Source organism: Clarias gariepinus, chromosome 10, assembly GCF_024256425.1.
Source record: "Clarias gariepinus isolate MV-2021 ecotype Netherlands chromosome 10, CGAR_prim_01v2, whole genome shotgun sequence".
NCBI classification, from domain to species: Eukaryota; Metazoa; Chordata; class Actinopteri; order Siluriformes; family Clariidae; genus Clarias; species Clarias gariepinus.
In genome coordinates this window covers 27,162,446-27,178,156 of record NC_071109.1, presented here as the reverse complement: position 1 = coordinate 27,178,156, position 15,711 = coordinate 27,162,446, and the positions used below count along the sequence as shown (strand labels likewise).

Genomic DNA, 15,711 nt, shown 5'->3' with positions numbered 1-15,711 from the left:
TTAATCTGAAATAGTAGGACGTCTGCTCGAAACACCTACAGAAGTCACTGACTTTTGACTTTATCAAGTTCAAAAATTATGGTTCAGGTTCCATGTTTGTCCCATTTAAAACAATTTCATGCTTGTTCTAGAAACACTCATGTAGTTGTTTTTTTGGGGGGGATTTTTAAATTATTTTTATTTTCAGATCTTGTTATAAAGGATTGCGCTACAATGCTTTTATTTGTCAGATTCTGACAAAGGCATGGTCTGTGATCTATGCAAGGGTATTTTCTGTTTCTTCCTGTCATTTATAATTTAACCATATATTTAAATCAATAAATTTTTAAGGATCAGTTCTCTGGTTTATGTGTACTAATCGTTTTCTTATACTGTTTATCGATGCCGGACACATTTTGTGTTTTGGCTGTTATATGTTGAAGGACAGTGGAAAATCTAGACTGAACCTGGCTACCCTGTTACGGTAAAAAAGAAAAAGAAAAAAAAACTGCCATGGGTAATTAGAGTAGCAGAACACAAAATAAAAGGAAATAATGAATGAAATAAGCAGAGGGGAAGGTACCAGATCATGTGTGATTAGAAAGCCTTTACTCTTGAATGTCCTCTTATTGTTTTAGCGTAATCAAAAATGCGAATTCGAATTTGAATTGTTATTGCTTGCTTTAAACAAAATTACAGAATAAATTCATACTATTACAGATATTAGGATAATTACATCATATATTTCATAAATCACAGAAGGTGAAATTACAATAAGCAGAGAAGATCACAGGGAGGTGATATCATAAATTTTGCTTAATCTTCAATTTTTTGGATGCATTTGTGTTTACCGTTTTCAATTTCCCCCCCCCCCGAATACGCTGCCTTTTTCTCACCATGTCTTAAATATTTATACCCCCAGGAAATATATTCTTTTAAAAAAACAAGGAATCTTATTAAACATAGACAAGACAAGACATTTTTGTGTTAAAATATTAATAGTGAGAAAGTAAATTGAGTTATGAATTTTGCATCTCCCTCTCTGCATATCATATAGGTAAGGTAATACAAATAAATGCCGGGGGAGATCAGTGGTTAAGGTGTTTGACTACTGATCAGAAGGGCACAGGTTTAAACCTCAGCACCACCAGGTTCCCCTTAAGCAAGGCCCTAAACCCTCAACCGCTCTGAATAAGGGCTTCTGCCAAATACTGTAAATGTAATAGCCTTCACTTTTTTTTCATATCCCCTCAGAAATATTCATATTTTTTATTAGATCTCTTCAAATCTCATCAGTCACTTGACTGAATAGTTTTACTTTAATTTATATTTAAATTTCCGACTTAAATTAGGTGCCACGTCGGCCTAGCTCCACGTCAGCACCTCCAGTGTTCTATTCCCGCCTCGGGTCTGTTGGTGTGGAGTTCGCATGTTCTCCCTGTGCTTGTCGGGTTTCCTCCGGGTACTCTGTACGGTTTTTGCCCACACTCCATAGACATGCAGAGTAGACTAATTGGCGTTTCCAGAATTGCCAGTGTGTGTGCTTGTCACCCTGCGATGGATTGGCACCCCGTTCAGGGTTTACTTTGCCTCGTGCCCTAAGTCAGTACAGGAAAAGTGGTTTGAATGACTAAAATTAGGAATCTTGATAATTTAATGCATATTTTACTCTCATTTGAAAGATTTTTTTTTACCGCAGTCACATTCATTCATTTATTCATTCGTTTGTTCATTTGTTGTGACAGCTAGTGATTCCGGGCCTGTTGGTGATGGAGAGTATTACTGGTGCAGCTCTGCTCGACATTTCCTCTCTATAAACATTCACTGCACTCTTCTTCTCTTTCACAGCTCTGCAGCTTGTCTCTTCTCTCCTCTCTGCTGCAGCCTTGGGTGTGGGTTGAGCTGGAATCAGGCCGAGTGCATCTTCCTCAGGAAAAGACACAGTGAGCGAGAGAGAGAGAGAGAGAAAGGGAGAAAGAGAGAATTTGACAGTAAGCAGACAGAGTAATGTATCCTATCTCACTTCTGTCTTGGGTTGACATACCCAGAAGTGTGAGCTATTGTGATCTTTCTGCTTGCCTGCTTAGTCTCTGGCAACTTTCGAGTGACATATAGCCCTGGGTTACTGCCAGGCAGGCCGCATAGGCCAGCAACTTTAACTGCACCTTTTTACTGAACTACAGAACATTACAGAAGCAGTCATACAAACAGTAAATGCTCTTCAAGAAAGTGTTGGTGCTTCTGAAACAGTCGCATATTTCAATTTACTGGACTGCGACAGTTTTTTTTTTTTTACTTCTTTTGGACCTAATTTAAAAGTCTAATCAGTGATTTTGGCAGATGTAAGGTGCTCATTGTTCTCACACCCCATTTAAAACACCCTCACATGCGTTGGCTAGCCGGTCTGCATTGTAGTCCATTCTGAAGCAATGCAGCCCAATAGGGGACAGTAAAGTAAATGCAAGTAACCATAGTCCAAGTCATTGGCTCCAATAAATAGTTACTTCAACTGGCTGTCCATAAGAATCTTTACTGGAGTGATCTGTTGATGGATAGTTTACCCCTGAGAATCATTGTGTTGTTGGTCGGATCAATCAGTAATTTAGCTGCTGTTAAAGTTGCATGCAATGAATAAATTGACGGGTGGATGTATTTATTTATTCATTTATTCATTCATCCAGTCAGTCAGTCAGTGAGTCAGTCAGTCATGTCATTTTATGTTTTCATCCTGGAAAAAATTGGGAATCCAACTCGGATGGGTGCCAGTCCTTTGAGGAAAACATTTAAATACAAATTTTACACACTGAGGTCTGATGGCATTCCAAGATATACGCTATGATTTTGGTAAAGTTAGCTAAAGCTAACACAGTGCCTGACTTCAGTGTTCATAAGTTGCCTATACGAGAAGAACTGTAATGTGGCCCATGTTCAAGTCCATGTAGGATATTGCACTATATTGTAGAACATCAACCCTATTCTTAAGATTCTGTGAAAGATTATTATTCAGAATGTAAGCATTGGAACAGCAACATACTGTATAATTTTTTACAAATGATTTTACCGCTTAGCCCAGTTTTAAATGAAAATTCATTCTTATGCATTTTACAAATGTTTAGCTCCTACTACTGGTGGAGTTACCATTCCCATTAAAATAAATAAATAAATAAATAAGAAGAACTTCAGACTATATAAACACATAAGCTTGCAATAAACTAATTATAATTTGTTGGAATGAAACGTCCAGCACCGAATGACCGACACCATGTAAATATATAATATATTAGAATTATATAAATATATAATTCTTTATATACAAGTATTACATCATATTTCTCATAATGCAGTACCAACAAAGCAAATTTATCTTGCATATCCAAAATCACATATTAATGCATCCCTCCCATCATCGACATCATCTATTTTTTCTGTATTGTCTTTTGGTCCACTTTATGGCCTTCTTCCTCTTTACATTATCTTCATAATGCTGCTGTCAGCCATGGTTAATAATTAAGACCGTGGCCATCATTTCATCCATCCTGAGTAAATGTACAGGGCTTGTCGTCAGATGAAGACCAGTAAATGTCAGTGTTTGTGTACGGATAGCTAAAGTCACTGACCGTGCATGGCCCATTTGTGAAATAATTCAGACAAGATGAGATTTTATCCGTAATCTGCTTAGTTGTGCACAAAAAAAGTCCAAACAGACCTTGGTTTGACTTTGTCATGTGAAGATCTACAGGGATTTACATGCTATGCCTATGTTTTCAGTGCTGAAACAGGCATCCATTGCAGTGGAATATAACCTGAATACCCTGATCAAAACGGAAATACACAACCAGTCAATGTGTCATTGTGTCTATCCATGCATCTGCAATTTCATTTCATTTTGCCCCGTCTGTTCATCCATCTGTTTGTCCTTTCCCTACCTCCCATCCACCCCGACTGTATACCTGAGCTGGGCTTGACCTTGCTGATTGCGGGGATATGATCTCACCTTACAGACTCTCTCTCTCTCCTCTCCGCACTGCTGCATCAGCCTGCGGCACTGAAGAAGAACACACACTTTCACTCATTACACACCACAGCGCCATGCCGTGCAGTTCACACTAAAACGATCGATGTTACTTGGGTTAATATATATATATGGCTCATCAATCATGGATGGACAATCATGCTTGTGAGTTGAGAGACATAGAAATGCTCATAGGTGCACTGGGAAACTTTTCTGTTTACCTTATGAGACTACAATCTTTCTGTTTACTCAGTGTTTACAATGATTTCACTAGTCAGAGTAAAGAATTGTGCAGATCTGGGAGCACATAAAGAGAATCCAGTATTTAGTGCTTGTAGTGTGGAGTAGCCAGGGTAATAATACAAGCACTCAAATTATGATAATTAACATGATTTCGCCACAATGTCAGAAAAGTTGAAGAATATTTTTTACTGCCAATATTTTGGCATTGGATTGGCACCCTGTCCAAAGTGTACCGTGAATGAGTCCCCTGGGAAAGTCTCCAGGACTCCCGTGACTCTGTACAGGACAATCAGTGTAGAGAATGAAAAAATAACAGTGAGATCAAGAATTTACCTTTCCGACTACAATGAATCGTTTGATTTTTCCAAACAATCTGTTGCAGTTCTAGTCTCTGGTTGTACATAAACACGTCAAATCTATTTTATTCTAATTAATATCTGATTAAATTCCCCGGAAACATGAGATCGTCCTCACTCTGAGCTGTGTTTACTGTCTTTCATGTCAAATTTGCCTTGTCGCCCTCTGGCCTATCCGCGCCTGACTCCTCCCTCTGGATCACATGCTACCCAGGGGCATCAACAGGGAATTGTTGGTGCTGTTGTGAAAGTCACGCTTCTAAGTGCTCTTATCTTATATTGATTGATTGTAAGCTGAGCCGGCAGTGACAAGTAAATGGTAAATGTAATTTAATGCATGCACTGCACCAGCATCAGACTGCAGCAGAGGAATCATTGAAATGCTCTTCAACGTTTGGAAAAACGACAAAATTAAACGAGAGGATTTGTGCAGAGATTATTATCTCTCTTGAGTCGCAGTGTATTCTATCAATTGATATATCTGCAAACCATCTTTCTCTCTCTCTCTGCTGAGAGCGGTCAAGGTCAGAAGGCACTGCCTCCCCTCAGGCTCCTGCAGTCTTCCATGAAACACAGAATTCAGCAGTTTAGGGTGCCTGCATGAGTGAGTGAGGGAGGGAAAGATGCCTACAGCAGAGACAAGTGGACTCATTACTCATTCAGCATGAACTGTAGTGTTACATTGTGCCATCACTGAGATAAGCACACGAAACAATGCAAACAGCTGAGTATATTGTGTTAGCACCGTCGGATGGAAAAGCCATTTAAATAATATGCTTAATAAACGGTTTAATAGTCTTGAAAAAGACTTAGGATTGGAATTAGGGACTATGGTAATAGATATTTTTGCAGTTATGTGTCAGGGATACTCATTTGAAGAATGCAATCTGAAATACACACATTTGTGTGTCTGGATATATACCCTGAACAGCTTGGACAGTGAATGTACTACAGCTGCAGCAGTCTACACCAATGTCCTCAGCTTTGCTGCAGAATTTGCTGCAGGATGCACTGGGATGCACAGGTGCGGCATTGATGTGTGTGCGTGTATACGCAGAAAATCTGCTGTATACTCCATAAAAAAATTAAAAAAAAAAAAAACTTTTAGGGTAACAATATAGCCACCTTTGAGCCTAGCTGTGAGCAATGCCCCCCCCCATCTCTCTCTCTCTCTCTCTCTCTTTCTCACCTCAGCTGCTGACTCACTGCCACTGGCCCGGAATATGCTGCCTTCCTGCATTACACACATGCTCACCTTCCCCCATTAGTGCCAGATCAGCATTCATTTAGAAGTCATTGGAGAGGAGCTGTTCAGCAGAGATTGATATATCGTGATCATACCATATCACCTTATATAAAATACCATATCTTAACATATATCATACAAAAGAAATAATCAAGAAATCAGATTATGAAACGACATGACAATTCATCATGTTTACATATGGATGTAGACTAATGCAGATACTGCTATCTTTAGCCAATGTACTTTATACAAGTGTGTGAAATTTGTGCTACACCAATATAAGTCACCAATGCGAATTAATCGCTGATATGCTGTTTATTCAAAGCACCTGCTTGTCTTTTTTTTTTTAAAGCCTACAGCTGGGGAAGTTAGAAGCTCATTTATCTCATCTCATCTCATTTATGTCCTCAAAATATAACATTTTCAATCTGTTCAGCTCTTTTACCCCCTTTTCTGTACACATTTCTTAAACACATAAAGTTCTACAACCTTCAACTTACACTAATTAGCCAAGCCCGGTGTCTGGTGTCATATAATGTGGCATACTAACTGCACCAGCAATGTCATGCTATGACATCAACGTAAAAAAGGACCGCTAATGTCTTACAGGAATCATGGAAAATCATCAGCCGTCAAAATAACACCAGGAACGCTCACCACAAAATATCATAATACTGTATAAACATATTCAGTATGGTTAAACATTCAAATTAACATATTTCTTACTTCACCCTAAGTATAACCTTGATTTTTTAACCTCTTTCTTTTCTAAAGGTATTTATTTGCAGTCACCGTGACTTGACTCTGCAGTGATGTACAAGCAGATGGACAACATTGCAGGGATGAGCTCACCACATGCCCTATTACACACACTATCAGCAGTGTACATCATCCACACCACACTGGTGGAGCTACAGAGAAACCACTAGAACAGGTCAGGATAGTTCACAAAGTAAAAACACTTTCTGTCACCAGTTTACCACCAGACGTTTCTGAGACAGTGAATTTTATTTCCACAGAGAGTGTGTTCAATGACACGTACTTTGCGTAGCAAATCAGAAGGGATACATGGATCTAAGATGTTTGTGTAGCTGTATTCTATATAACGCTTTCCTGGACAGGGTCGTGTGAGGCCTGGAGTCTATCCCAGGGGACTTGGGGCACTATGTAGGGTGCAAATCCATCTTAGGGCACAAGCACACACACAGACACAAACACTATGGGCAAATTGAAAATTAGCCTAATCTTCATCACTGTGCTGCCGTACAAAGATAATTTTATACAAATACAGTATAAATATATATTGATTATTTTATGTTTTGCTTGTTCAGTTTCACTAATGTTTACTGTACTACATAAACTTCTTCCTGGGTGTACTATGGAGCTATGGGTAAGTGCTTTGCTGCCATCTTGTGGACACAAGTGGAACACCACGCCTGTGCAAAAACAAACAAAAAATATATGTATAAGAATTTTTTTTAATATATTTCAGTTTTACAGCATAAATTTAGAAGGGTCAATTATTGTTAAATTTACTACCAATTTAAATTATAAAATACTATTTGAATCAGTTTCGAAGGTCAATTCCAAAGACATTTGTTTATGTTGACACCCATATCCATTTCCAGTAGTGCTTTTCAAGGAATTTTAAAATATTATAATAATAATAATAATAATAATAATAATAATAGATAGTTAAATAGATATTTATGTATGTATGTATGTATGTATGTATGTATGTATGTATGTATGTATGTATGTATGTATGCATAGACCGAATGACAAAGCAATTTGATAAAAATTGACATGTATGATATTGGTTACAACAATTCTTAATTGGTGGGACGGTGACTTAGTGGTTAGCACTGTCGCCTCCAGGGTCTGGGTTTGATTCCCGCCAAGGGACCTGTGTGCATGGAGCTTGTTCTCACAAAGCTTTGTGGGTGTTCTCCAAGTACTCCAGGTCCCTCCAACAGTCCAAAGACATGCAGATTAGGACAATTGGTGTTACCAAATTGCCTGTAGTGTGTGAATGTGCGTGTGAATGTTGACCGGAGGTCCTACCACTTTCATTAAATAGGAATAAAAACAATGGTCACCACTGGCCTCCACAGTGACTACAGAGGTTCCTCGATGGATGAGATAAAATTGTTTATTTATTATATTGTTAATTATCTATATACTGTAATTCGTAAAGCAAGATCTAGGCAAATGTTGTCATTATTTTATTGTCAAAACCATGGAGTTGACAATGAATCGTTTGACAGAGTATTATGGCCAAAATGAGGGGGGGTTTGATCAGTGAAGGAAAATGCCTGATGTTAAAGATCGAATCAAACGTTTCCCTTGGATTTACCAACAAGGGAACACTTGTTATTTTAGCCCAGAATGACCAGATCATCAAAAGAATCCTATAAGCTGAGCCTATTTAGAAGAAAACACCATATTGACTTAGATGAGGTGATTTCCTTTGTTTATTAGGAACTACAACGCCATGGACAGGTACAAGGTTATCATGACGGAGTATTCGGGCCAATAGTAATTAGCCACAAACTTGGGGTCATTGTTTGTTGTATAAGGTTCCATCCATTCAAAAAAAAAAAACAAAAAAAAAAAGAATGAATGAAACCATCGATACATCCATTTATCTCTATACCATATGGCTTCAATTTGTCATAGGGTTACTTATGCCGAAGAGTATTAGGCCCTTTTGTATTGTAGTGCCGGCGCCTAAGACGCTCTACGAAGGTCCACACCATGAGGATTGATTAATTTAATGACCTGTTGTATTGTTTCCTGTTGTACCACAAATCCCTTTGTATCGCGTGTTAATGTAACCAGTGATAACCTTGCATCTGTCATCTAAGTAAATAAGGTGTTTTCTTCTAAACACTTGCAAAGTGTGTATGCGGTTTCCTTCCATGATAGAAAAAAACAACAGATTTTTTAGTTTTAAACACAATTTTATTTTCCGAACCTTTCGACTTTTTTTTTTCACAAAACTTTTGACTTTTTTCCCTAAACTTTTAACTTTTTTTCTCTAAACTTTTAATTTTTTTCTCAAAATTTTTAATTAACAACTTGAAATTTTTAAACTCAGAAATTTCCTTATATATATATATATATATATATATATATATATATATATATATATATATATATATATATATAATATTGGCCCTAATATTCGTCGTAAGTTTGGTACAAAAAAGAACAATCACAATTTTTTATATTATTGTTTTTATTTTATTTATTTATTTATTATTATTATTATTTATTTATTTATTTATTTAATGGTTAAATGATAGCACAATGATCATGGCATGAGAAATATCCTGAAGTCCTTTGTCACGTTAAATATAACGATTTTCCAATGCAGCTAGTTCAAACCATTTTGGCGCGGAAAGTAACCAATCAGAAGCAAGCACGAGTCAGCGGATATGACGTACACTGATCTATATAAGGGCGTGCAGGGGCTGGTTGTGGTCAGAGAGCACACCTCCTAACCCTAGGTAATACTTCGCTTCCTGTCCGGTGCGGTTACTGTTTTTCCTCCAGCTTTCAGTAAGTAACAGGAAGTTTTTTGTGGCGTTTTGGTTCCGTGACAAAAAAAAAAAGCTCGGAGCGTGCTCTCTGAAGCTCAGTGTCTCCGGTGTGCGCGTGCCGTGTTGTGGACAGCCAGGCTGCCGCTAAGAGATCTCCCTCTCTGCCGCAGTGCGCTCCATCCCGGAGAATCCGCTTTCTCACACTGAGCAGATCAAACTGAGCACGGCTCCAATCTGCACATCCTCCCAGTGATCATGCAGAAGCAGCCCTCGCTCAAACACGTGCTTTCATCATAAGCGCCTGGATTCTGTTTCACAGCTCGATTAATGGTTTAATGTTCAGGGATTTAAAAGCGTGCTTTAGGTATGCATGCTCGGCAAATCACAAACTGGGTGTATTTGGATCAACACAGTGCTTTGTGAACCAATAAGTTATCTGTTGCTCTGGATGACAAAATCAGCCCTTTTCCAATATTAAAACCTTTGGAGACTTAAAGCCAGAAATTTTTATGGTTTAAGAATGCATTAATAATTTTCTCTTTTTTTTTTTTTTTAACCATATGAACATACCACAAGAGCAGGTTTTTTTCCTTTCTTTCTTTTTTTTTTGGAACCAAAAAGGCACTTGTTCAGCACCTAGTTTAGTTTAATGTGTTTCTGCTCTAGTTGGAAGTTTAAATGAACGTCTGGATGTAATATGATTCACATCAATTTAGATTTCCAGAGAGACAAACCACTCTTCTAAGTCACACCGGTTTGAATGTTTGTTGCAAAAAATATAGTGGGTGAAAATGGATTAGGTGCCTGTTTTAAATGCAATTCTGGGAAATTTTTTTTTTTTTTTTTTTCCTTTTCTTTTTTTTTTCTTTTTTTTTTTCCCTGTTTTATGTTGACGTCTGAACAAAGGACCTTAGTCCTAGTGAACTAGCTGTGCATTCTATTATGAAATTTATTCTGCAGTGATTTGTTGCTATTCATTTTCAGTTTTCCCCCCACTAAAATGCTACACTACTTTGCTTGTAGTTTTTCTTCCATTTTATTATGAAGGATGCTCCACTAAGAGGGTCACTAACTTAACATAAATTTCCTTTTCTATAAATTAAAAGCAAACAAAAAAAAAAAAAAGTCTGAGTGTTTTTCTTTTGTAAGGATTAAAAGCTCATTACATCTTAATTTTGATGTGCAATAACTACGCTCTAAGAACATTTAGTCATTTGGCAGATGCTCTTATCCAGAGCGACTTATATTTTTATCTCATTACACATCTTAGCAGTTGAGGATTAAGGGCCTTGCTCGAGGGCCCAACAGTGGTAACTTGGTGGTTGTGGGGTTTGAACCTGGGATCTTCCGAACCGTAGTCCAATGCCTTAACCACTGAGCTACCCCTGACCAGTAGTGCAACAGCTATTTTATTAGCTGGTATGCCTGAGTATTTCTCTCATTTTTTTTTGTGATTGTTTAAATGTTTAATCCTCAGGGCTGGATACTTAATGAATTTATTACCTAGTCAATCAAAGCAAGTAATTAACAGTAATTTATAAAGTTTGAAATTAACTGGCTGGAACAGCTGGAGCAGATCTGTTGGAAATTTGGATAGTTCCACTATGTAGGGTAATATAATTAATTAGCATAACAAATGTTTATATCTGAGTGTTTTATAAATGGGTTTAATTAATTAGGATTTAACATGCTTTTAAATATATAGCATACATACCTATTATACAATATGGTTATATACTATTTCCTGCTATAATAAAATGATTCTGTTTTGCCCAATTGCTGGAAGTCAGTTATTGCTGTTTGAGGAAGAGCGGATGTAATTCACCAGAGTCTTGTGCACCCAATCCTGTTGGTAAAGGGGGATAAACCAACTAGCCCTTCTCTGGTTACAAGTATTTAATAGTTGGAATTTGGATATTCAACAGAAATTCAGCTTTAAAAAAAGCTTCAGGTACAGATCTGTGGTAGGAGCATCACCTCACCTATCACGCAGATTATAACACTGACTTGGGGACCATCTCTAAATTACTGTCCTACAGAAAAAAACATGAAATAAACTTAATTCTGAGCAGGTTACAGTCCTTTGCAGATAATCCATAGTGTGGTGCTGTTTCTACAATTTTGGAGAAATGAACTTAGTTTGCAAGTGTTAAGGATAATCTGTAAAAAAATTTAAAGCAATTGAGAAAAACATAACACGATTGAGAAAAGAATATTTTGCATCAATATCTTACACGACTTAGGTGTTACTGGACTTATTTTTCTATTAAGTATACAAAGCCATAATATCTAACATCATCTAATACAAACAGGTGTGCTTTCTCCAGGATATAAATCCACCACGTGTTTTAGAACAGGTTTTAAATCAATAGGTCCCATGATCAGGAACACATCTATATAAATAAAAGATGCTTTGTCTGTGCTCTGGTGAGAACTCCCACTTTCGATTGTATCTTTACATTTCATACATTGGAGGACCCAAAACCAGTTTCAGACAATTTTCTGTGTGTCTCACTGTTTATACGTCTGTTAGATTTGTAGATATTGTAGCCAGATATTGTCACAGGATCACACACAAACTGCTGACCAGATTTTAATGAAACTTTGGCAGTACTTAAAGATATTTGCCTGAAGTTTAACTTGTGCCACAAATGGCATCAAAATGTTAAGTAAAAGTGAAGTTATGAACAGTTATGTGCCAGGTTATGCCACAGCATCTAGCAGTTTATTATAATTTTTTACTTATTAAGCTTTTGCCTTGAGTTGGGCGTGGCAATACACCTCACTCAACAGAGCCAATTAATACATTAGTTTAACGAGTATACACAGAGTATGTGGAAGATACAGAAATGTCAGTAATGCACCAAGCAGGCAAAATCCTCAATACAAATATGACAGCAAGACTCATCATGGCTTACCCCAAATAAATGGTACGTACACTATGAAAACTGAACTTTGCGCCATAAATAAAGTTTATGAGCAGTTATGTGCCAGATACCGATCAGCTTTTTTTTTTTAGCCTATTTTACCATTTCTACAAATTCTTTAAAAAATAACATTGGGTGCTTTTGCTAGTTAAAGAAATAAGTATCAGTTATTAATAAAGATGCAGTCATAATTACACCATCATTAAATATCCTGACAACAATAGCTTGTAAATTCACAGATCGACAAAATTAACATACAAACCCCAATTGTTAAAAAGTAAAGTACCCATCAAATTTAAAAGGAGTGAATGTTGGTGGTGTTTTTAATTGAATATGGGTCAGCAGGGAATTGCAGGTCATTGTATTTTGTTTTGATTTATGTTTTACACGTCCCAATTTAAATTCTCAGCACTGGTGGCTCAGTTGTAGGTGTTCCACCTGCCATGCGAAAGGCCCGGGTTCGGGTTCGAGTCCCAGCCAGTGTCCAAACCCTAGCCACTGGATGCAGTGCCTGTCCCACGCCCGGATACATCGCATGTAGGTTTTGCAAAGCAGGCTACACGGGCATTCGAGTCTGACAGTAATTTACAGACGGTCCCTAACTCGGTGTGATGATCTGCGCGGTAGGTGAGGTGATGCTGCCGGACTGATCGCCGCCTGAATATCCAGCATCCAGGCCAACTTCACCGCGGTGCGTATTTATTCGTATCTTAGCACATTATAGTATTAGCGGATGGTGTTGCGACCGTTCTGAGCGCATGGAGCTGGTGCAGGGCTGCTGATGCGGCATGAGCGGATCCGCTGCTGCCATGGCGATGGGGAAATGGCTGCTGTACGCCGGTCTCGCGCTCGCTCTTCTCGCTCTGTGCTTCCTGACGGTCGCCATATCCTCCGATCACTGGTACGAGACGGACGCCCGGAGGTACAAGGACCGCTGTCGGGCTTTCTCGAGCCGCCGCACCGACCCGGGCTTCATCTACATCCCGAGCCACAGCCTGCCGCTGCGCGAGCCGCGGCCACTGATGCGCGAGCGGCGGGAGCTGTTCGGCGCGAGCGCGGCGGACGAGTGCAAGCGCCGCTACAACTCCACCACCGTGGGGCTGTGGAGCAAATGCTACCGGCTCGGCTTCGACCGCAACATCGAGGAGCTCATCAAGAAAGGTGAGCACCTTCATTCTCTCATCACCATTCATTCATCACCTTCATTCTCTCTGTACAATTACAGTACACTAATGCACCCCCCCCCCCTTTATTTCCCAATACAACGCTTAGGCCACATCACTTCACAGATGAGCTATAACATCAAACTAAGATCAATCCCAGTCTGATGCATGCTATGTGACACTCTCAGACCTTGCCTGACCCAATAGCTAAGCCCTTGCACATCTCTGTTATTATTTACTCACCCACTCATCGTCTATACCGCTTTATCCTGTGTACAGGGTCACAGGGGGGCCTGGAGCCTATTTCAGGAGACATAGGGCACAGGGCGTGGTACACCCTAGACGGGGTCCCAATTAATCATGTGCACACACACACATTGCAGACAATTTGGGAACGGCGAATAGCCTAAGCTGCATGTCTTTGGACCGAGGGAGGAAACCGGAATACCTGGAGGAAACCCCATCATGCATTGGGAGAACATTCAAACCCCATGCACACAGACACGAGGAAGGAATCGAACCGTTGACCATTTATGTTTGAGGACAACAGTGCTAACCACTAAGCTACCGTGCCTTCCGCTACCATTTATAAAGTGCTTAATAACCATTACACTTCACGGCTTACAAAATATACCACTTGTGGAAAGTGTTTAAATATAATAGGCCTTTCCTTGAACGCCTCTTTTTCTCCTTGTTAGCTCTAGTCTTTCGCATCTCGAGTAGTAAATTGTAACATGCTCTTCGGTCACCTGATAACACTTGGCCTAAACTCAACCTTTCCTTTAAACTCCACTTAGGGACTATTGAGAGGTGCTCCTACATCAAGTACTACTACACTGCATCGACTTTGGTGCGAAAGGATATGTCTTACAATATCACCAAGACCATTCAGCAGGATGACTGGCATGCCTTGCGTAAGTAAGATGTGCTCTTTATCAAGAGAATAAACTCAACTTTTACTAATATGAGCATCCTATACTTTGACAATTGGATCAATAAAGGTTTGTGTCAGATCCCTTTAAAAATAAAATAAAGTCAATAGACACCATCAGTCATGTATATAGTCTAAATATTTAAATATTGGGTGCATTAGATTGTAGCAGCCATTATTATTATTATTATTGCCTACTTGTATTTGAGTAAGTAAAACAAACAGGGACCAAATCTTCTACCAAAGTGACCAAGGCAAGCAGAGTGCTAACTACGAATGATGGCCCACTAAGACTAAGACTCATCAGGTACTATAAATACTGTATATTCCACAACTCTAGCAAAGGCCTAGTAAAAATACTACTGCTATAGCAGATGCTTTGAAAGGCTTTAACATTGTATTAGCTAACCTATGGTGACTTCAAACTTTAAAAAGTAAAAAGGAATGATCATTAAATTTGGAGTTTTCTTTAAGAAAAGGATTGAAATATTTCTCTAAGAAAACTGGAAATATTGATGGACTTTTGATGCACAACTTGTTTCTCAGATCTGCGTCGGATGACAGCAGCCTTTATGGGCATGGCTCTGTCCATCATCCTGTTTGGCTGGACAGTAGGACTGCTGGGCTGCTGCTGGGATCAGGGCCTCATGCACTATGTGGCTGGCCTGCTTTTTCTTATGGGAGGTAAGATGTATAGTATTGTAACCACTGCCAATCTGATGATCTGTTCTTAAGCCATTTTCCATTTCAAGCTTTTCTTGCTTCAGCATTTTGTTTTATTTACAGGTACGTTTTGCATCATCGCCCTGTGTACTTGCGTGGCTGGCATCAACTTTGAACTTTCCCGCTACCCACGTTACATGTTCAGCCTCCCAGATGATATAAGCCATGGCTATGGCTGGTCCATGTTCAGCGCTTGGTGTGGTTTGGGTCTGACTCTTATTGCTGGTTTCTTCTGCACTCTGGCACCTTCTATTCAACCTCCACCACCACCTAGTCGTACCACCTACCCCAAATCCCGCATGGAGAATGGCACGGTGTGCTAAACTACTACAGGAGGCATGGTAGAATACATGCCTTAAATATAAGTGACATTTTGAACTTTTTAATGTAAGCGTGGACAGCCTGTGCGTGGACCGCCTGTGCGTGGACCTCTGCTGTAAAAGCAACTGTACAGATGTATAAAAGCGCTTGTCTTGATGTGGTCAGAATATCCTCGATGGAGCAGTTTGTGTTCAGTTTCATTGTGTGCGCATTTTCTTGATTTGGCAAAAGACTAACATTTCACAAGATACTTCACATTTCACAA

At 39.0% G+C, this 15,711-nt stretch overlaps 1 protein-coding gene across 2 annotated transcripts; it reads left to right on the top strand.

The window, feature by feature from the left end:
* Window positions 1-12,226: 12,226 nt before the first annotated feature.
* tmem178ba (transmembrane protein 178Ba) lies at window positions 12,227-15,535 on the top strand. 2 transcript variants are annotated; one of them, XM_053505730.1, is made up of 5 exons: window positions 12,227-12,845; window positions 12,936-13,469; window positions 14,269-14,385; window positions 14,949-15,086; window positions 15,189-15,535. In XM_053505730.1, exons 2-5 carry the CDS (start codon window positions 13,097-13,099, stop codon window positions 15,446-15,448), a joined length of 888 nt encoding a protein of 295 aa, XP_053361705.1. In that variant the 5' UTR covers window positions 12,227-12,845; window positions 12,936-13,096; the 3' UTR covers window positions 15,449-15,535. The 2 variants fall into 2 exon arrangements, with proteins under 2 accessions (XP_053361705.1, XP_053361706.1); XM_053505731.1 differs by having other exon boundaries at window positions 12,227-12,999; window positions 13,082-13,469.
* Window positions 15,536-15,711: the final 176 nt, after the last annotated feature.

What these genes read in the sequence shown, in the direction of transcription:
- tmem178ba (XM_053505730.1), top strand. Translation starts at nt 13,097, where the DNA reads ATGAGCGGATCCGCTGCTGCCATGGCGATGGGGAAATGGCTGCTGTAC. An exon ending in GGATGACTGGCATGCCTTGC is followed by an intron (nt 14,386 to 14,948) that starts GTAAGTAAGATG and finishes CTTGTTTCTCAG; the next exon opens with ATCTGCGTCGGATGACAGCA. An exon ending in CCTGCTTTTTCTTATGGGAG is followed by an intron (nt 15,087 to 15,188) that starts GTAAGATGTATA and finishes TTTTATTTACAG; the next exon opens with GTACGTTTTGCATCATCGCC.